Source organism: Rhinichthys klamathensis, unplaced genomic scaffold (genome assembly GCF_029890125.1).
Source record: "Rhinichthys klamathensis goyatoka isolate OS25496 unplaced genomic scaffold, OSU_Roscu_1.1 h1tg000123l_1, whole genome shotgun sequence".
Lineage (NCBI taxonomy): Eukaryota > Metazoa > Chordata > Actinopteri > Cypriniformes > Leuciscidae > Rhinichthys > Rhinichthys klamathensis.
Genome location: NW_026606660.1, coordinates 2009524 through 2031751, shown reverse-complemented (window position 1 = coordinate 2031751; position 22228 = coordinate 2009524). Strand labels below are relative to the sequence as shown.

Here is a 22228-nt window from a genome sequence, read left to right as displayed (position 1 = left end):
AAATCGCCAGGGCGGCGTCAGGTCACGAAACCTTCACAGGCTGACGGAACGCCTCCTGGTCTGGGCTCAGCACAACCTGCTCTCACTGAGAGCAGCGCACGTGCCTGGTCACCTGAATGTGGGACCAGACAGACTGTCCAGGAACAATGTTCCAGCAGGGGAATGGTCGCTGCACCCGCAGACGGTCCAGCTGCTGTGGAAAACGTTCGGCAGAGCACAGGTGGACCTATTCGCGTCCCACGAAAACGCTCATTGCCCGGAGTTTTTCTCGAAAAGCAAGGACGCGCTGGCTCATGTTTGGCCCCGCTGCCCCCTATATGCTTTTCTTCCTGTCTCGCTCCTGCCTCAGGTGTTGGAACGAATCAGGGAGAACGGATGCCCAGTGCTGCTCGTAGCTCCGCTCTGGACAAACCAGACGTGGTTCCCTGCCCTGATGCAGCTGACCAGCACTGCCCCATGGCCTGTACCATTGAGGAGAGACCTCCTCTCTCAGGCGGAGGGCTCGATTTGGCACCCTCGCCCGGAGTTGTGGTCCCTGCACGCAGGGCCATCAACGGGTACCCGCTAGCCTCCCAGAAGGAGTGTTAAACACGATCGCGCAGGCTAGAGCTCCGTCTACCAGGCGGCTCTACTCCTCGAAATGGTCTGTTTTCTCTGCATGGTGTCAAGCCCAGAGCTTTTCACATGTGGAATGCGGGGTTTCGGAAGTGCTTTCCTTCCTTCAAGAGCTACTGGATAAGGGCAGGACCCCATCCACGCTCAAAGTATATGTGGCGGCCATAGCAACGTTTGCAAAACCGGTGTCTGGCCAGTCGCTGGGGAAAAACGACTTAGTCGTGCGTTTCCTTGGGGGAGCTCGGAGGCTGAACCCTCCCAGGCCCCCTTCAGTCCCGACGTGGGACCTTTCCACGGTCCTGGAGGCCATGAAAGGCGCCCCGTTCGAGCCAATCCAGCTGGTGGACATGAAACACCTGTCGTTCAAAACAGTGTTTCTCATGGCTCTCGCTTCAGTGAAGCGCATAGGGGACTTGCAGGCGCTTTCAGTAAGCGCGTCGTGTATGGAGTTTGGGCCTAATGACTCGAAGGTCATTCTCAAACCTAAGCACGGGTATGTCCCGAAATCCCTCAATACACCGTTTAGGGCCCAGGTAATTTCCCTGTCCGCCCTTCCGGTTCTCAGTGAGGAGGAGGACGCGAGTCTCCTTTGCCCCGTCAGGGCATTGAGAGCTTATGTGTCACGCTCGTCTGTTTTCAGACAGACGGAGCAGCTTTTCGTTTTGTTTGGCGGGCGTTCCAAGGGACTCGCCGCCTCAAAACAGAGCCTATCCAGATGGATAGTGGATGCCATTGCGCTCGCTTACTCTGCAAAGGGCCTACAGTGCCCCTTGGGTGTCAGAGCGCACTCCACGAGAGGCGTGGCCTCTTCGTGGACTTGGTCGAGCGGGGTTTCCCTGCAAGATATCTGTACGGCCGCGGGCTGGGCCTCGCCGTCTACATTTATAAAATACTATAACCTGGAGGTACCCGCCTTACAAGCTAAGCTTTTGGCGGTCTAAAATTCAGTGCTATCTGCCCCGCTGTGCGGCCCAGATGCTGAGTTTACTGCAGCCCCATGAGTGTTGACACACGTATGGCCACCCAGATCAGGCTGAAAGCTTTCACCCTGGCTGCGCGTTTTATTGTCATATGATAGCCCCGCTGGGTGCTTTTTTATAGGGAATGACGCTTCCAGCCTCTCTTCCTCCACTCTATGTGAGTTTATGGTGATTATGCACTACATGAGCCCTTTGGGACTTTGGTGTTGGATCCCTGTACGCACGGCATGTTGCATTGTGTTCCCCTAGCGTAAAGCTATTACGCAGTACGAGAGATACTCTCGTAAGAGAACGTACTCGGTTACTAACGTAACCTCGGTTCTCTCTAGAGAGGGAACGAGTACTGCGTATCTTGCCGTGCTTGGAATACACTCTGGTTCGCTTCAGCGATAAAAATCAGCTTGTACCAGCCTAACGAGCATATTTATAGGGTGAGACCACGCCCTTTCTGGCGGGACGTGACGATATGGGCGCGAATTGCCCCCATTGGTCATTACGTCACGCAGAGTCTCTCTCGATAGGGTGCTGCATTTGCCGCAAGAGCAGCCAATAGGCGCGCGAGCTGTTTCGCCTATGTCTGCTTGCTGCTGCAAAGCGTTTTACATTAATAAAAAATTAAGGATAATTTTTGGCTTCAATATCTCGTGGAAAAGAGTTTTTCCCCTAGCGTAAAGCTATTACGCAGTACTCGTTCCCTCTCTAGAGAGAACCGAGGTTACGTTAGTAACCGAGTACGTTTTATGATTTATTTATGAACTTATTGAAGGGTAGTTGCGTAGACTGTAAATGGAGAGAAAGAAATCGCTCAGATTTCATTAAAAAGATCTTCATTTGAGTTCCAAAGATGAACAAAAGTCTTAAGGTTGAGAAACGAGATGTGGGTGAGTAAATGATGACAGAATTTTTATTTTTGGGTGAACAAACCCTTTTAAGGTAGGCAATTTCGGAGAGGCTAGCAATAGCAAGTTGGCTTCGAAAGCATGAGATCCCACCCTCCCTTCAGAGCGTCTTCAAAGCCACACATTAACAAGTGCAAGGAGTTATGCAAACACTTACGTTTGCAGACGGGTCATCCTATCATTGCATTCAGAGTGAATTCAATGATTGGATGAAATTTTTTTTGGTCCAGAGACGTCCACAGAAGATATATGTAAATTTATATATATATATATATATATATATATATATATATATATATATATATATATATATATATATATATATATATATATATAATTAGACCACTTTTATTATTGATTGCTATCAGGATCTGAAGAGTTTCAATCAGAATTTTTTAAAAAGTGTTTATGGAAAACATTGCCTACACGCTACATTTAAGCGTATGCTTTAAATCACATGACTTGCTAGAAGTGACCATTCCTTGGAGGGAAAGCAACTCCAAGAACAAAGATAGATATAAACATTTTCTTTTTTTATACTTTTTAGTCCTGTTTTCTAGCCCTTTTTTAGTTATGTTAGCAACACATTCACCCTGTTGCATTGGTGTCAAAATATTTCTTTTTTTAAATAGATTTTGTATATCTATTCAAATTCTTCCTAAATGTTAATCTTCCGCTAGCCTAAGCTTGACAAGTGTGTTTTTATGGGACAGACATTTTCTCCCTCAAAACAAAAAAATAATTAAATTTTAGCTTGTTTTTTAAACAAACCAGCACTGTCCAAAATCCACCAAACTGTAGGAATGTACCTCAGCCTGTTCATTTAAGCAAGCTTTGGCTTATTTGTTGGCTACTATTTTCCATAGAGAACTGTTGCAATCCATACTATTAGCATGCTATATTTCTACATAACAGAATTATCATATAACACACAGCATACATACTGTAAAAAAAAATATTGTTGGTTTAACTTAAATAGATCACTTGGTTACCTTAAAATTTTGAGTTCATTTAAATGAAAAATTTGAGTTATTACAAGAAAGGAGATTGGTTTAATAAAAAGAAATTCAAAATATTGTTATCTGAACCACATTATTAAAGTTGATTTGACTAAAGACAAAAAGTTGTGACAACAAATCATGAAAAAAAACATTTTTTAGTGTATGGCTAATTATCAGACATATTATGAAGTGTGTTTTTAACACTTATGCTTCAGTTCAGCAAAGAATGGGATCAAGATTACAGTTTCGCAATGTAAATGTATAATATATATATATATATTAAAAATCACACTATTTTCTAAATATATGCCATATATCTTATTGTAAACAAAATAGTCCATGCATAGGTTTCATTTTTTTCTTTTTACCTTAAAATATCATTGGATCTTCCGTTGAAAATGACAGATTTCTTTCTGGTGATGTATGCAGGACTTCTCCAATCATTTAGTCCGGTTAAACTCTGCCCCTGCAAGCTCACCTCCATCTGACTCCACTTTTAAGGGACAAGCCCACATGTCAACATCCAATCAACAACAGATTCATTGAACCAAGTCTCCACCCAACATGCTTTCTTTTTCGATAATCCGTTACACTCGGGTATGTCACGATACGGAAGAAAAGATTCTGCTTTATCCGACTTTAAAACTAATGAAATGCAGTGAAAATGTAGTTGAGAGCAGAACTTAAAACACAAAGACTCAGTACAGTGGAACGTTTTATTACATAATGATTGTGCTTTATAGTACAATCAATAAATATGAATCCAATGTACTCAAAATAAATGACAAGACATAATTCTGAGGATTAGAGATCTTTACAACTCAGACACATGAATAGAGAGGCATGTTCAATTCTTCTTCTTGGGCAGTGCTGCGTCGAGCAATGAATACACCACATAACCGCACCCTGAGGAGAGAAGAAGAGTTGTTGTTTATAGAGGAAAACAAATACATATTCAGTTCATGTTGTACACTGGAAAGAGTACAAAGTACAAAACATCATGACAAACAACCAACAACCCTGAACGACCCGTAAAGACAGACAATGAATAGTATAGAATACTTAGACCATTTGATCATGTTTCTCAATTATATACACAAATCAGAATGATAACTATATGTACTCTCGGAACAGCTCATCTTTAATGAATAAATAAATACATTTAAAAAAATTGTCTCCAAACCAATATGCTGTCATTTTTCACCAACTAAAAAAAAAAAAAAAAAAACCCAGCCCTTTCAACATTGTGTGTGCTATATTCTAAGTCTAATGAAGTGATATGATGGTTTTGTGTGAGGAAGAGACCAAAATTAAAACGTTCACTGATAATCTTCCCTTATGCCTCATTTGCATTAGCATTCTGTAATTCAAAAATAATCATAAGAACCAATGTCATTTTAGCATCAATGATAACTATGCCACTGGCTTGCCAGTTTGGAATCTGGATGCGAACATGGGTGTATATTCACATATACCATGGACTGTCTGAATACTCGATTCTGATTGGCTGGAAGGTGTGCAATAAAGGTTTAATGCACAGGTAGTTCAAAGTCAAGTTTGATCACCGTTCCATATTAATGCACTGCTTTCATTGAAGCGCACACATACGTCACTCAGATCATCATCGTACTGCACAGAAACTTAACGCTGCCCCACGACATTTATTAATAAAATAGCTGAATCGCCACATTTAATTTCTCAGCATTGAGCGAGGGCAACATCGCTGGTTTTGAAGTTATTTAAACTGACAGTTTTGTTGTTAATAGAGAGAGATGCTGAACAGACTCAGGTAATTTACACACACATTTCTCATCTCACTCTCGCGATAATGAATTCAAATAAATGCTATAATTCATTAATTTAAATAAATGTAATCTTACGCACTACTTTATCTTTGCGTTTGATTCAAAGCGGGCAAAATGCTGGATCTAACGAGTCGAAACTGACCAAAATAACCGTCAGTTTTATCCTTCCGGTCAAATATTGCATATACAGCTGTAAATTGTCAATGCTGGCAAATTGCCATGGGATAAGCGGGATAATCCACAGCTAGCTGTGCATTAAACCATTTTAATGCACTCCGCTTCACGTCAGGTGGTTCTTTGCCTCCACGTCGTGATTTAAAATCGTTTAATACACATTTCTTCAGATCACATAACCTGGGATAAAGCACAATATGCAATAACTACTTTTATGTGGTTTCGTTTTGGAGCATGACAGCCATCATGATGTAGACGTATGGAAGAAGGGCCCACAAAAACATTCTCCAAAAATAATACAATTATTTAAAAAAATATATATATATTTTTTTATATTACACAATTCATCTTCCATTTTAAAATTTTACCAGTAAACCTCAGTTGTGTAGCACTTTGCTTGCCAAAAAAATTGAAAGGAAATGTTAAATTAATTTGATTATATTTTAAAAGATTAAACCGTTAATGTTGTGTGCCTTCATTATGACCTCGTCCCATGTCAATGGTTTTCCAGATAAAAGACACAATAAAATAAAGCACAAATAACAGCCGAATATATAAAGCTTACCAAAGACAGTAAGGGCCATAGTCGCCCTGTACAAGAGACCATCTGTAACGCCTCCCTTCAAATGAATCGGCACGCCATTGTCTTCCTGAAAGAAGCAGAAATTACATATTAGCATTTGATACGTCAACACTTACTTTAGAGGGGGACACAAGTGTAAAGCATAAAAACAGTTAAAAGAAGAAAAGCCTAATTCTGATTTTCCACTTTAGGAAGTAAGAATAATGCTACAGATCTCCTTTAATAACTTATTTTGCTCAATTTTACTTCTGTAAGCGAGACCACCAACACAAACTGAACATTCAAGATTGATCTCAGTCACATAGCAACAATTTAAAGAAGAAGAATTATAATATATCAGTATAATATAACAGCCATCCCTCAACTTAGCGCCAGACTGCCGTAAGCAGAATGATCCAGCATTAAAGCCAGTGAAATCGCAGTTATAGAATAAGTGAAGCTTTAAACTGCTCGTTTAATTTGACACTTCATAATATTTCAGTATTATGACACATGCAGTGATTAGTAATATACAGCGTACTATACAAGTGAACCCTACTAGCGAATCATTTCGTACTTATCTGTTCATCCACAATATCAGTCCAGAACCTGGGAACAAATTACAATCTTAACTTTTACATTACCATTAGCGAGTGCCAGAGAGGAATAAAAAGAAGCAGTAACTAAACCTGTGAAATCTTAGGATTTGACTAAATGTCCAGTTGGATTAGATCAGAACTAACTTGAAACATCTTCTGCTTTCCCGGGACTTTATTCTCCACCTGTCGGGGTGCGCTACTGGACACGGTCCTCCTGGAGAACTGCTGCAGGGTCTGGAGGACGACAACAAACGTGTGTTACTGCGATGGATGTCAAAGGGACAACTATCTAAAGAGCGTAGAAGATCGTTTCCACCACAGAATAACAAATAAAAGTGACTTTATCTCACAATTCAGATGTCTTTTTCCGTGAAATTTAAAGTTTTTGTCTCACAAAAAAAACTTCTATAATGTTTCTATCTATAAATAAATATACCTAGAAATTCAGAATTCAAGGGAAAAAACTGCATCAAGAAATGTAACCTCAATTCTGAGAAAAAAAGCCAGAATTGTGAGATTAAAAAGTCACAATTACCTTTTTTTTGTTTTATTATTATTACATGGCGGAAACAAGCTTCCATAAATGAGAAAAACACTTCTGCGCACTAAACCTCTGTTCATCCGTTCCCACTGGTCATATACAGTATATAGTACATATCCATATACACACAAATACAATTGTGGTCAGAATTAATGGCACCCCTGATAAATATGATCAAAAATGGCTGGAAAAAAAATTATCTGCATTGTTTATCCTTTTGATCTTTCATTCAAAGAATTTGCACAAAAAAAAATCTAACCTTTCATTGAAGTAAAAGAAATGAAAGTGGGGGAAATCACATTATGAAATAAATGTTTTTCTCCAAATCACGCTGGCCACAATTATTGGCAACCCTAGAATTTTTTACGGGTAAAACATCTCTGAAGTATATTCCCATTAATATTTACTTTATTTAAGCACACCAGGATGAACATGACATTGTCTAGCCATGACTTCTTGTTTCACATGAGTTTAAATATGAGGAAACACAAAGGCCAAAATCCCTTAATCATCCATCACAATGAGTAAAACCAAAGAATATAGTTCTGATGTGCATCAAAAGATTGTTGAGCATCACAAAATAGAAAGTGGCGGTAAGAAAATAGCTAAAGAATTGAAATCCCCATTTTTAACATCATAGCAATAATTAAGAAGTTCCAATCAACTAAAGATGTTACAAATCTGCCAGGATTCAAAATTCAAACACACACACTACACACACATAGGTCTCAAATATCAATAACAACCCTCACGTACATAAGTTAATCATTTAATAATGATAATAAACGTCAACAGCGTAAATCTCTCCAGGAAACTCCCGGTTTATAGAGTTTGAGAGAGATTGGTGAAAGTAATTACATGGATTTACATATCAATATACTAATACAGTATTTGTATTTTTTTCTTACACGGTAATTTTGTTAATAGACTCAAATATCCACAAATGCTTGATAATGTTGAGTAATGGGCAGGAGGTCATGAGAGCTGCTACTAGGCTAACTGTGTTTCTAATTCTGGCCGAATCTAATCAGGCTGTGTTATGAGAAGATGTTCAATCGCTTTCGCCAGATAAATGCAATGATAAATGACATAAAGATCTTAAATCTCACCCTTAAATGCCTAAACATGGTGATGAATGATTTCTCCTTCAGATCGTAATGTTCAGGAAGCCGCACCAGCACAAGGACACTTGAAAATGTCACTTCCTTCTTCAGCTCGCGTCTGACGCAGAATAAACAGCGCATCACTGCCTCCTGCTGGACAGGAGAGCCACGAGATCCGGTTCTTTATGTCGAATCGATTCGTTCGGACTATGCGTTCCAATTGACTCAAAAACGATTCGAGGAAGCGAATTAGCTAGATTCTTTCTAGAGAATCGGTTCGTTCGGACTGTCTGTTCCAATTAAATGACTCAAAAACGATTCGAGTAGCCGAGTGACCTTTTACCCTTTGGTTGTTCAATTAAAATGCTTTTGGTTAAATACCGTTATTACCATTAGTGATAAGTATGTTTGTTACACTTCTGATTGAATAAAACCTCATCTTGCTGATTTTGTTTTGTCATTATTCCGCCCACTTCAGTCAGTATACAACGTTAGGAGAAGAATGCTTGGTTGTTTAAACCCAAATTTGGTTTAAATAAGGACGAACATAACCTCTAACGGTTGGGTTTGTCCATATTTTACCCAAATTTGGGTTGGAACAACCCAGTATTTTTTTTCTTTTAGAGTGTATAGTAATCACAGGTGTAAAGTACATGTCACTGCCAAATCAAGACAAAAGAAAACAATTATCCAGCAAACTGTAATCTGGCCAGACACCAGACATTTGATCACCAATTTGCAGTGCTGGGTAAATAACTTACTAATGGTCAGTTACTGATTCCAAATTACATGACAAAAATTGTAGTTAGTAACGTATTCTATTACATTACACATTTTGGGTAATGTAATTTACTACTTTTAGATTAATTGTTTTGACCCAACTCATATTGAGTTAGTACCATATTGATACACAAATACAAAGAGAAAGAAAATATATTCCATTCTTTGTATCAGCAACATGAAGTGCATTAAACATTACATTGTCAGGATTTCCCAAATGAATGTTAAATAAATCATTTTAAAATAACAAAAATTATAATAAATGTTTCCAAAGACATAGCAATACATGGTTAAATGACTTACTGAGTAATAATAATCTGTTTCAAGAGTTGATTTGATATGCAGTGATGAGAAAACATTCCTCAAAAGTGAAATGATTTATGTAAATCCAGTGGTCAAATGCTGTGTGGCCTCTCAGTTTTCTTATTTACTGCTATTGTGAATAATATGTATTAATTTAATCAATAAAAAAAGTAACTAGTCTGATTATGAGTAAAAAAAAAAAAAAAATTTGGAATCTGATTACGTAATCAGTTCCTCAGTACTTTGCTTACAGGACCGAGGCAGGAAAAGCAGCACAGCACATCTCTCATGCATTTGTCGTTTATTATCACACAACTCTTTTCAGTAAATGACACGACTTTGGCCCAACAACAGACACACAGAACTGAGCTGGATACAGGATTTCATAGCAGCTGCTAAACACACACACATTTCCTTTTTAAATACACATTGCACAGAACAAGCTTTTCAGAGAAGAAACTAAAAAACTGAACACGTTAGCTTTGAGCATTACTGTTTAGCATTTCAAATAACACAGTGCAACAATCCTTGCTGATCTGCATGACAAACTATCTTATCATTAATATTGAATTTGTATAAAAATCACTGATTAAAATCCATACTGTTTTGATTGTACCATATTATCATTGTAGTATATTATATCTTTATCCAAATGGATGAATCTCACAAAGCCAGTCAAGATTGGTCATATTTAACCTCAAAAAAAAAAAAAAAAAAGTAAATATATATATATATTTTTTTTTTGCATTTTGACAATATAGTATATTCATGACAAATAAGTTCTCATTATTGTAATGCAAAAAAGTCATTAAAAATAAATAATGCACCATGGTAGAATTTGCCTGTAGTTATGCTGATCTTAATAAAATCACTGTATTGTTGTAAAGAGAATATAATCAAAATCATGACATAACAATTACAAAGTAAAATGTCATGGTGAATCTTTAGGGGAAAAAGTCAATACAACGTGCTTTGTCTTGCAACATATGATGTTTTCCCCCACCTTTTTCATTGGATTTTTGGGCAAAATATGACCTGGACATGTGTGTGTGGGATTCACTCAGATACAGTCCTACTGTACGACTACACATCCTTCAGTAACTCCACAGTGCCTTCATACTGTCCTCCTCACCACAAAATACCTAATGCAGAAAGATCAACTGTGTCAGAATCAGGATTTCCAATGTAAAGCTTTGGTGTGGATGAAAGAAAGGCTTAAAACAGATCATTAAAAACTGCCAGTGCATACACAATAACATTGTAAGCAGTCCTTCTGGCGCCTGTGTGTACAGGAGCATCTTCCTGCATATGATATGCGCGTCTCACGTCAGTGTGCTGATCCGCGTTTAATTGGGAATGTCAGCGCTGTTGTTGCGGTTGCCGTATTTATGGTGGATGATCAGCAGGACCACTCCCAGGAAGAAACACACGGATCCCACTGTGATGTAGGCGATTCCCAGGAAAGGGTTCTTCCCACCCATCCAGGAGATAGTGCTGAGGATCATACGCTTGCGGCCGTCAAAGCTGCGCACTGGGTAATCTGGGTTCACATTATTAAAGAACGTTACCGTATTTCGACAATACATTTGCTTACATACAGAGGAAACTTTAAAGACTCACGATGTGCTCACAGTGAAGTTTTTCTTTTTCATTCTTCGCTTTGGGGTGAAAAGACGTTTAAAATACCTGACCACTGACCAGCGGTTTACTGTAAGCGAACATCCCAACAACGGCCACACTGCTGAGAGCGGCACGTAGGCTGTGTTCACACTCGGCATGTTTGGTACAACTAACCCTGGTGCGATTGCTCTGTCAGTGCGGTTCAGTTGAATATGTGTGCCATCTGAACCCTGGAGACACCAAACAAGCGAACCGAGACCCAAACCAACTCTAGTGCAGTTCAAATGAAATATGAATGCAACACGGACCAAAGACATGTAAATGAAACAAAAACAGGACATGATGTCACAAGATGCGCCCCTAAAAAGGACAGAATGCTCAAGCATACCCCGTTTTTTTCTCATCATTGTCGCGATGTTGTCCATCATAGTTCGGTACAGGCATCATGACCGCGTCTCCTCGCAGCAGATCTGTGTGTGTGTGTGTGTGTGTGTGTGTGTGTGTGACGGAGGGATTCCTGCCGCTGTTTTGACTCCTTTACTTATTTTATAAGCTCTTCACAAGTTCTCAGCTGGTCTCACTGCATCATATGTGGCTACAATATGTGAGATGGTCCTCACTGCAGAACACAAAATCCAGGGGGAGGAGTTGGATCCAGATCCAACTCCTCCCACCTTACATATACCTAAACCTACCCATCTCCGCCCCCTGATCCCTAACCCCACCCCTAATCCTACCCATCTCCACCCCTTAGATCTGGATCCAACTCCGCCCCCTGGATCTAGGTGCTACTGCAATATGTAAGATTGTTATGGATGTTCGGTAAGTTCAGTCAGTAAATATACGTAATAAAAGCCGACCAATCAGGTTGTGAACGCATCCCAATGCCTTTCGGTTCGGTATCTTGAGGGTTTGGTGTTAAAAATGCCGGTGTTAAATGTTTTGTGTTTTTTTTTGTCCGGACCAAATGAACCAAGCACTAAAAGTGTGAATACACCCATAAATATGTGTTACAGAATAACAATTACAAATTCAGTTTCTACTAGTTCATGACCTCGACGGACTAAACAGAAGAAATGAACTGGAGAAGATTTAAAATAGTCCGAGTGACTACAGTGGCTCAATCTTAAGTTTATCAAGCGACGAGAATACTTTTTGTGCGCAAAAAACAAACAAAAATAACGACTTTATTGAACTAATCATTTCCTTCTCTGTGGGCCTCGAGTCAGTTCACGTAGTGATATTGCGCAGCGCTTCTTGTTTTGCACGTCACACGTAGGCTCACTATTGGCCGACGCTGGTCATGCGTGTGACGTGCAACACAGAAGCTTTGCGCAATATCACTACGTGAACTCACTCGAGGCCCACAGAGAAGGAAATGATTAGTTGAATAAAGTCGTATTTTTGTTTGTTTTTTGCGCAAAAAAAGTATTCTCGTCGCTTGATAAACTTAAGCTTGAGCCGCTGTAGTCACTCGGACTATTTTAACGATGTCTTTCATAACTTTTGGGCCGGCCAGTTTCGATCCCTTAAGAAGCCTATGGAGGAGTGATCCAGCTCTCAGATTTAATCAAAAATATCTTAATTTGTGTTCCGAAGATGAACGAAAGTCTTACTGGGGTTGGAACAACAAGAGGGTGAGTAATTACTGACAGAATTTTCATTTTTGGGTGAACTAACCCTTTAAAGGTAGGCTATTTGTTTTAATAAACACTTTTTGTTATACTGGTTGAAACTCTCTTCACATCCTGATAGCAATCAATAATAGAAGTGGTCTAAATATTAAAACATGTACATATATCTTCTGTGGACGACTCAGGACCAAAAAACATTCGTCCAATCATTGCATTCGGTCCAAAACAGACAGCCACCTATAACAGTTCCTCCTGAACCAAAACAACGAGCTGATGCTGCGTTCATGCCATGTCGTAACCGTTACAAAACACGTGACGTTCCACCTGGAGCCGTTCACGTCCTCAGACTCGGATTTATGTTTCACTATCAACGCCGAAATGAATCTGCAGCAGTCAGGTGGTACAAGTAAGAGCTCTGTGAGTTGTTTATGTTCATTATTATTGTTATGTGCTTTGAGACATGAGGTGATTTAACGCTGTCTCTCGTGATGCTTTGCAGAATCTGCTGTGTTTCGGAGGAGACGTGGCTCTGCTCTGAAGGGAGGGTGGGATCTCATGCTTTCAAAGCTAAATTGCTATTGCTAATCTCTCTGCAATTGCCTACCCTACCTTCAAATTATGAATGCAAATGCTGGTTTTAATCTCACAGACCCTGTACAATGAAAACAAATTGGAGGTTGAAAGACTGAAACAGTATTTTCCTGTCCAGTTCTGAAGGATACTGTAGGTGACTTCCAGGCTGTAGTTTCCAGGCGGTAATGTTGGAGTCATGTTGTCCTTCTTCTTCTGAATGATGCGGTACAGTTTTCTGAAGGTGGGGAGCGCAGCGGTTCTCATCCACACGATGAAATCCTCATTGATGAAACCGTTGTTCTCAGCGTCCGTCGGGTCCAACTCATAAACGGGTTTGCGCCAGTTTACGGGTTTGCTTGTTTCTGTGAGGACGAATAACGCTGGTTAGCAAGAATACAGCGAAACTTTAAAAACAGAGGCCATTTTATAATGACCGCTTATACCAACATTACAAACATCCAGTGATGTAGAGATATAGTCATATTGCTCTGATCACAGCAATGTGTTTTTTCCCTTCCAGGCAAAATAGTCCAGTAAGTGTTTGTCTTGAAACATTACTAATAGTGCTGTCAAACGATTAAAATATTTAATCACGATTAATGTCATAGTTAACTCGCGATTAATCGCAATTAATCGCACATTTTATCTATTCTAAATGTCTCTTGATTTCTTTTTGTCCCATTAGTTTTTTCTCATTTTAATGCTCTTATCAACATGGAAAAGTGGATCGGCTTGCTTTGTGCAAATGTTTTTTATTGAAAACAACATTGACATATACTGTGTTCAATTTCACACTAAAACATTCTTACTTGGAGCAAATAATCTCTCACACAATGTAACACTGGCCATCAATAAAAGGGTGAAAGAAATACTGACGAGGTCCTGATATTGACGAGGGGGCGGAGAATTCGCATCAGCTGTGTGTGTGTGTGTGTGTGTGTGTGTGCGTGTGTGTGTGTGCTTGGCCATCATCAAGTGGTATTTCAGACTGGACGTGCTGCGATGATGATAGCTCAGTTCACAACGACTAAACACACAGATCACTTTGGTCTCGTCAGTGGAACCATTTGGCAACATTTTAAAAGTAAACTTTCCATTCAGAATCTTATTGGCATCCATTCGGCGTCTCGCGCTCGTCATCCACTCAAAACGTAACGTTAGCCTACTATTTGGCCGGGTCGCAAGCCCAAACGAGTGTGTGCGGCGTCGTGCCTGTTGTTTTGTTTCCGGTCTAGCTAGAACCGCTTGCGCTTTGGTCGACGAAGCAACAAAACGTCCTCGCGCGGCGCAAGCCATTGAAATGAACGGGTTTCATAGCGCAGCGCCGCGCATGCCGCGTCCTGTTGCAAAAGCATGTGAAAAAAACGACAAAGTTTGCTAGGCCAAAAAGACTGCGATAAAAAAATTGACGCCGTTAAAATGGGTTTGCGTTAACGCCGTTAATAACGCGTTTAACTGACAGCCCTAATTACTAACAATATAAAAGTTATGTTTACTTTATAAAAATCAGTGCAGATTTCACAGCATAAAGACACGAGCTGAAGGGAAAAGTTTATTCAATTAAACTAAGGGCCCTTTCACACCTACCTTGTTTGGTCCGGACTTTCGGACTTCTCAGTTTGGTCCGAATCAAAATTACAGGTGTGAAACCTAACCCGGACCACGGTCCGGACCAAACAGATGAAATTTGGTCCGACGAAAAGAGGTAGCCTCGGTCCGGATCAAACTGAACAAAGGTTTGGTTCGTTTCTAGTGTGAAAGCATTTCTGTATGGTTCGGACTTTCAGACCTTTTACTGGAAGTTCCGGTGGTTCCCGCATAGCCGAAAAAAACTGAAGGTGGCAGGAGAAATGTTCGCACGACGAGGACGTTCATTTGGCGAATTTGAACTAGCCTTGTGTATAGTTGGTGCTGCAGGTAATTATGCCATAAAAATAACAATATAGTTGCAATGAAATGCTCTGTTCATTCATGTTGTCAAAGTTACCCGCCGAATTGACAACACGCTGATGTCAGACGCACGTCCATTTACAAACCAATTAATGTCAAGATGCAGCCCACATAGATGATGACGACAGGACGCAAGTAAGTCACGTAAAGTTCTTTAGTGCGCTCGCATAATTGCAGTGTGAAACCAAACCAAAACTTTCTGAAAGTAAAATGTATCAAAACGTGAACTTTGGTTCGGACCTTGGTGCGGACTTTCAAGTGTGAAAACGCCCTAAAAGACCTTTTACTTGCTGAAAAAGTCTACACTATCAATCAGAGACAGAAGGACTGTAGTAGATTGTGTGCAACAGGTTTTTCAGCAAAGTTGTGATCATGTTGTAGGCTTTATAGGGTTGGGCTTTGTGTACCTTGGAACACAACGGAGAGGTTGCTGTTGCTTCCTCCTGGGTTTCTGAACTTCACATGTTTGTCCGTCCACCAAGCAATGCCCGTCTTCACCAGATGAATAGCTATTCGGCTTCCGTTGGGATGGAGGTAAAACAGCTCCAAAGTATCTGCAAATATCAAACGGATTACAGAAAGCTGTCAGAAAGCCCTCAGGTCTGTTTCACGCAGCTTGTGTAAGCAGTGAATATTTATTTCAAGGCTCATATGCACATGGTGCAAGGCTGCAGAGATCAAATATTTTACACAGAAATCAGCATCATGGGCATAAAGAGCCTAAATGTTTGCAATACATATCAAATCTCTGGCTAAATCAAAATTGTAATATCAACAGTTTGCACATTTGTACACAGTGTTATAAGTACATGTTTTAAAATAAACACAAGTGTATTTGTTTGAGCCATAAGCTAATCACTGGTGGTCACTGACCTCACACAAATCTGTCTTACCATTGAAGAGACTGTTCGCAATGGCACCGCAGGGAGCAATGGGCTTCTTCTCGCTTGTTCGATACGGTTCACACTCTTTACTTGGGTTCTGCACAACAAAGACTTGAACACTTAAAAGTAGTATAGCATAAACCTATATGACATACCGTGCTTTCATTCCATGGAGGTTTCTAATTATTAGGCATTCGCTTGTCATGTCTGGCATCAAGGCTGTTTAATGAAACTAAAAGCAAATAAAGACATAACATATTGAGCCTTTCATAAAAAGCACATTCATGAAGTTCAGCAGAACTGTATCTTTATAATAGTGCTGGGCAACGATTAATCGCATCCAAAATAAAAGTTTGTGTTTACATAATATATGTGTGTGTACTGTGTATAATTATTTTGTATATATTATAAATACACACACATGCATGTATACATTTAAGAAAAATGTGTTATTTATATTTCAAATATTCATAGTTATATAGAATATAAATTATGTATAAATATACAGTATATACAGGTGAAACTCAAAAAATGTGAATATTTTGCTGATAGCATCAATGGAAAAGCGCAAAAGCGGCCCAAACCAAGTACTGAGTACATATGCCGACATTTCTGTATTTAAATATTTTTTTTTTTTATTGATTTCATGAAATATTCTAATTTTGAATATGGGGTTTTCATAAGCTGTAAGCCATAATCATCAAAATTATAACAAATAAAGGCTTGAAATATCTCACTTTGCATGTAATGAGTCCGCTTATATATTAGTTTCACCTTTTAATTTATTTTAATTACTGAAATAAATGAACTTTTGCACAATATTCAAATTTTTCGAGTTTCACCTGTGTACATGCAAATATTTCTTAAATATATACATGCATATGTGTGTATTTATATATACAAAATAATTCTACACAGAACTATTTGCATACTGTATATATATTTATACATCAAATATATTATATATAAATATAAATATGTTATATAAATAACACATTTTTCTTAAATATATACATGCATGTGTGTGTATTTATATTATACACAGTACACAAACATAATTATGTAAACACAAACTTTTATTTTGGATGCGATTAGGCTAATCGTTGCCCAGCACTACTTTATAAACATTTAAAACTAGGCTAAATGCCAGGAAATACTTTACTTTTATCAGTCATCAAGAAGATTCTCGAAGCACTCACCAGTAAAGAGCTTTTATCTCCGTTCAGCTGACTGTCGTCTCTGGACTTGACATAACGTCTATGGTTTTGATAGAAGTTGGAGAGTCCGTAGTACATGAACACATTACTCTACAAAAGAAAAGATGTCAGAGGATATAAAGCCATACAGTGGCAAACCACGACACCTTTTGTACGAGGGCTATTTCAATGTTATTCACTGGCATTTTATACGTAATTGATCCGAAACCTGTTGTTTTAGGAGCGGGAAACTATTCTATTTTAAACTATTCAAAGGTACGATCAATAAACTGTCCTCTAAATGCATAATACATGAGAACTAATGCCACTTTAGGCCATTTATTTCACCACTATACAGTTCACAGACACTAAATATTGTAGCTTAATGGACCTACAGATAAATATATCCAAACCGCCTCTGTTCCAACAGTATGGATTTTAGGTATGCGGCAAATTTGGTTTGATATATCAAATAAAATATTTTCTAATAATAGTTTTAAATAAATGCAGCCTTGGTGAGCATAAGAGACCCTCACATGAATTGTAAAGCACAGTGCTGGAAGTATAAAGAAGGGATGGGCGATACCACTTATTTTGGTTTCGATACGATACCGATACTTTCAAGGCCAGTATCGCCGATATCGAAAATTTCTTAAATTATTGAATTGCTAAGATTAAAATGGGTAATGATACCGACTTAACATTATATTTTAAAGGCATTTCAACATTCAATACGCCTTAATTGGAACTTATTAGATTGTATTTTTATTTACACGTGGTTACAATGTTTACTTGTAGTGGTAACCATGGAAATCTGCCAAATATTATAGGCCAAGTTGAACTATGATCACTGTAATGTTAATTTTCATAAGGGACTGCCAGTGACCGGTTGTTGCACCCATGAAAATGTAACCTTTTTATTCTGACAGTGTATGATTTATATTAAAATTAGTTACAGAATAGAACTATGAACTTTTAACGTTCAAAAAATTATTTATTTGCGCAAACTATGTAGTTTTTTGTCTTCTGTTTAGCGTTGTGAACGCTCTCTGTGATTGATTGCTTCTGACTTGCAGCATTTGCGTGTGTTCAGATAAGCTATAAAATAGTTATACTACACAATTATTTACTAAACAGGTTATTCATACAATTCAATGCATATTGTACACATTAAACTTCTTGTCAAATAAACAAAATCACTGGTAAAAAAAAAAAAAAAACTGTAGTATCGATATTTTTATTTGAGTATCGATACTTTCGATACTCGACGTCAGTATCGATATACCGATACTTTGTATCGATACGCCCATCCCTAGTATAAAGGCTGTGTTGGTAGTTATGAAGCAGGATGGTTTGCCATCACTGAAATGAGCAGAAATGTAATAGTTTCGGAATAAGCGAGGCAAAGTGCTTATTCGAAGTACCTAATGTATTAAAAATTGGCTTAAATATAAGCCAAAGTTCCTCCAGGCCGAGCTGGACTGATCCACAGTCTAAGGAAGCGTTTGGTTAAAGTTATCGCTGCTCAAGTTGGTCAAACCAGAAACTGAAGTCAAAGACATTCCTTCTTGATTTTTTTGTTATTTGTAAAATGTTGTTCTTTATCTAGTTATAGCTCTTGCACTGAGATATATGGAAGCTTGTTTCCACCAGGAAATAAAAAAATGAAAGAAATTTTATCTCACAATTATTGCTTTTTTCTCATAATTGTGAGTTTATTAGGGATGCACAATATAATATCGGCCACCATATCGGCGGTGTCAGCCGAGATATGTTCATTTTTAATGTTATCGACCTGTCAAGAAATTTAGGACGATATATTAATGCCCATAAATAATGGAGTATTTCCTTCAGCTGAGATGCTTCGAATTCGCCATGGTAGTTTTGAATGGCTTGAATATGATTGGATGGTGATCATCTTTAGCTTCAGTGCATGTGGGTCAAACAGCAATGCTGGGACTGTTTATGTGGCATAAATATCTGAATAATCTCATGAAGGATGCATTTCATTGAGTTAATGAACCCGCTAACAAGTCCTTGAGTTTCCCGGTGTTCAGCATCGCACAACATTAATAACTATGATTGGACTGTCATGTGCATAACATTATAAAGAGAACACTATTGTAATAAAATATTGCAATTCTGTTACTTGAAACAGTTATATTAAATTGTAGATGTTTCTTTTTCAAAAACATTGGTGCATTATTAAAATAACTAGAACTTTTATTGTTCTTGCTTTATTTTCATCAACAACAATATGGTTTAATTAAATTTTTTAAATAATTTAATTATTGTCCGTGCGGAGGCGATTCCATTTTATTTATCCATGGCAGAGGCATTTTGATTCTTAATAAGCAAGTAATGTTGTCCAATGAGTTGTTTGCATTATTTAGGCATTATTTCATTCATTTCTAAGGCAATAGATTTTTTGTTATATATAAATTAATTTTAAAACTTACACTGGGTCAAACTAGGCTACTGTACTGTATATGTTTGATTTATGTTGAAATGTGTGGAATATGGCTTTTAAAGGTGAGGCGTCTGTTTTTTGTTATCAGGCTCTCAAAATTATATAAAAATTTAAATTTAGATTTATCGGCCAATATATCTGTTATCAGCTTTCAAATATAAAGAGTTATTGGTTATGGGTATCTGCCAAAATGTTCAAATCGGTGCGTCATTAGAGTTTACATACAAGTTATAAACTTGTTTTTCCTGAGAATTGCAAGTTATAATCTCACAATTGCACATTTACATCTCACAAATATGACTTTTTTCCTTCAAATACATCTCACAACTGAAAGTTAACAACTCAGTGTATACCTTGCTGAGTCAAAAGTCAGGACTGTGAGATATAAAATCGCAATTGTAAGGAAAAAAATAGAATTGTGAGATGAAAAAGTCGCAATACCTTTTTTCTGTTTTATTCTTTTTTATTATCTGCGGAAACAAGCTTCAATAGAGATCTGATCTTCAGGAAGTGTTTAAAGGGTTAGATTCCTCTTTAAAAATTCTCGTTTTCGACTTCTAATTCTTGACCGGTGTTTTGTTTTGCTCGACCCTCTGCGCTTTTGCCAATATGTCATGCGTCGGGTCAGAGGTCACTCTTCTGTCTGAAGTAGACTCGTACGCCCGTTACCAGACGCCGGTGATTATAGTTATTTTTCTTAAAAAAACCCATGGCTTCGCTTCAGAAGGCCTTTATTAACCCCCTGGTATCGTATGGATTACTTTTATGATGGATGGATGTGCTTCTTTGGATGGATGTGCCATTCACTCCCATTATAAAGCTTGGAAGAGCCAGGATATTCTTTTAATTAACTCTGATTGTGTTCGGCTGAAATAAGTATGTCATACACCTAGGAAGGCTTGAGGGTGAATAAATCATTGGATAATTTTCATTTTGGGGTGAACTAACCCTTTAACACGTGTATGTCCACAACAAACCAATATATTTCTACATATAATCATGTATACTTCTAATTTATTACGGTGCACATGTGGAAACATATCATTAACTGTATCAATAACAGTGAACTAATCCTTTTAAGGCTTTGCTAATTTTTTTTCTAAGTGTTAGGATGAGAGATGAAGAAGGTATTTACGTCGAAGTGCTGGTCCAGGGTGAAGGGCACCGAGCAGGTACACACACTAGTGCTGTTCCAGCTGTAGTTCTGCGCGCAGTTATAACACGGACTGGACATGTCGACACCAGTGTAGTCGATCTACAACACACAGAACCAGTACAAAACAACACTGATACCAGATACCTGACAACATCAATAATACAGAGCATTAATAAACCTCTTCAATCAACATGATGATGTTGCTATGGTGACGTTACGCACCTCGAACTCTTTGATGTTGTTAGAGGTGACGAAGAGTCCGATGCCGATGGGGATGAAGATGAGTCCGATCATGAAGAAGGCTGGCAGGACGGTGCCCGCGGTCAGGATGGGCTGCCAGGCGGGCAAACGCTGCTGTTTAAAGGCCGTGTTATCGGGCTTCTTGCTCTTGACGGATCCCGGGCCCCCGGAGCCCACCGATCCCGGATGGAGACCGTCCTCATCCTTTGCGTTATAGCTGGACGCCATCATCGCTCTTTAATCCGGTAAAGACGAGCGGATAGCGAGCGCACTACACGATAACCTCAAATATGTTGCCTCGATGGACAGTTGTGTGTATTATATCGCTGCTGTCACTTGAGTTGATCGCACAGTGAACGCGTCATTACACAGCAATGATGATTATTTCCGTTAGCGCTTATTGAACACGGACAAGACGGTAAACACGGAAGTACAGCAGCCAATAGACGGAGAGTGCCGTCGTGACGTCACCAACCCACACCCCTCCCCTCAGTTTATCATATCTAAATTAAAAATATTATCTTTCTCATCACTGAAATACAGTAATAACAATCGTCTTATCTAGATACAGTATTTTAATCAGCATTAACATTCTAATAATAAGAATTGAAGTTTTTTTTTTTTTTTTATATAGCCTATGCATTTTTTTCTTATTCAAAGTGTTTCATTCACTTCTAGTACGCGGAACGAAAGAAATACATGGCATATTTGATCATATCATATCATATCAAAACATTTTTACTTAGAAACAATAATAAAAATATATTACATTACAGATGTGCTTTTTGGTGAAACTCTTATCAATGCATTTCGATTCACAACAACATTAAAGACAGAGTGATTGGTCTGATATAAACATTCCAGAGAATGCTAAGTAAACACTATTTAAATCATAAACAACACTATAAAGATACATAGTTTAGCAGATATCACACGTTTTCATTTGATAACAGCTTTATTTAATTTGATATGTATTTTTTCCTTAATAAATATTCTTTCAATCTGTTGCGAAGAGAACCGATAGCTTGTCTGTTAGCATCGTTAGCATACATGACCTCCATGCTGCCATCTTTGCTCATGATGGGCACTCATGGTTTGATCAAGTCATGTCGGTAAGATCGTATTTACAAGTTGAACGTACAA

The 22228-nt window shown here is 38.5% G+C and overlaps 2 protein-coding genes across 2 annotated transcripts; both read right to left on the bottom strand.

The window, feature by feature from the left end:
* Nucleotides 1-4197: 4197 nt before the first annotated feature.
* Nucleotides 4198-8388, bottom strand: LOC130088894 (cytochrome c oxidase subunit 7A2, mitochondrial). Its single transcript, XM_056255884.1, has 4 exons — nucleotides 8286-8388; nucleotides 6780-6869; nucleotides 6040-6124; nucleotides 4198-4401 (listed from the first exon to the last, which is right to left on the bottom strand). Exons 1-4 carry the CDS (start codon nucleotides 8301-8303, stop codon nucleotides 4343-4345), a joined length of 252 nt encoding a protein of 83 aa, XP_056111859.1. The 5' UTR covers nucleotides 8304-8388; the 3' UTR covers nucleotides 4198-4342.
* A 2320-nt stretch (nucleotides 8389-10708) lies between these two features.
* On the bottom strand, nucleotides 10709-21446 carry tmem30aa (transmembrane protein 30Aa). The gene is made up of 7 exons (XM_056255873.1): nucleotides 21068-21446; nucleotides 20825-20944; nucleotides 17223-17330; nucleotides 16033-16120; nucleotides 15547-15693; nucleotides 13339-13551; nucleotides 10709-10902 (listed from the first exon to the last, which is right to left on the bottom strand). Exons 1-7 carry the CDS (start codon nucleotides 21314-21316, stop codon nucleotides 10709-10711), a joined length of 1119 nt encoding a protein of 372 aa, XP_056111848.1. The 5' UTR covers nucleotides 21317-21446.
* Nucleotides 21447-22228: the final 782 nt, after the last annotated feature.

Excerpts from the sequence above, each read along its gene's own strand:
- LOC130088894 (XM_056255884.1), bottom strand. Across the intron at positions 6,125-6,779 it reads GAAAGCAGAAGATGTTTCAA|GAAGACAATGGCGTGCCGAT; the intron begins GTTAGTTCTGAT and ends TGCTTCTTTCAG. Across the intron at positions 4,402-6,039 it reads TATGGCCCTTACTGTCTTTG|GGTGCGGTTATGTGGTGTAT; the intron begins GTAAGCTTTATA and ends TTCTCTCCTCAG.
- tmem30aa (XM_056255873.1), bottom strand. The coding sequence starts at position 21,316 with ATGATGGCGTCCAGCTATAACGCAAAGGATGAGGACGGTCTCCATCCG. Across the intron at positions 13,552-15,546 it reads CCTCTCCGTTGTGTTCCAAG|AAACAAGCAAACCCGTAAAC; the intron begins GTACACAAAGCC and ends TCGTCCTCACAG. Across the intron at positions 10,903-13,338 it reads CAGCCTGGAAGTCACCTACA|ATTACCCAGTGCGCAGCTTT; the intron begins GTATCCTTCAGA and ends ATGTGAACCCAG.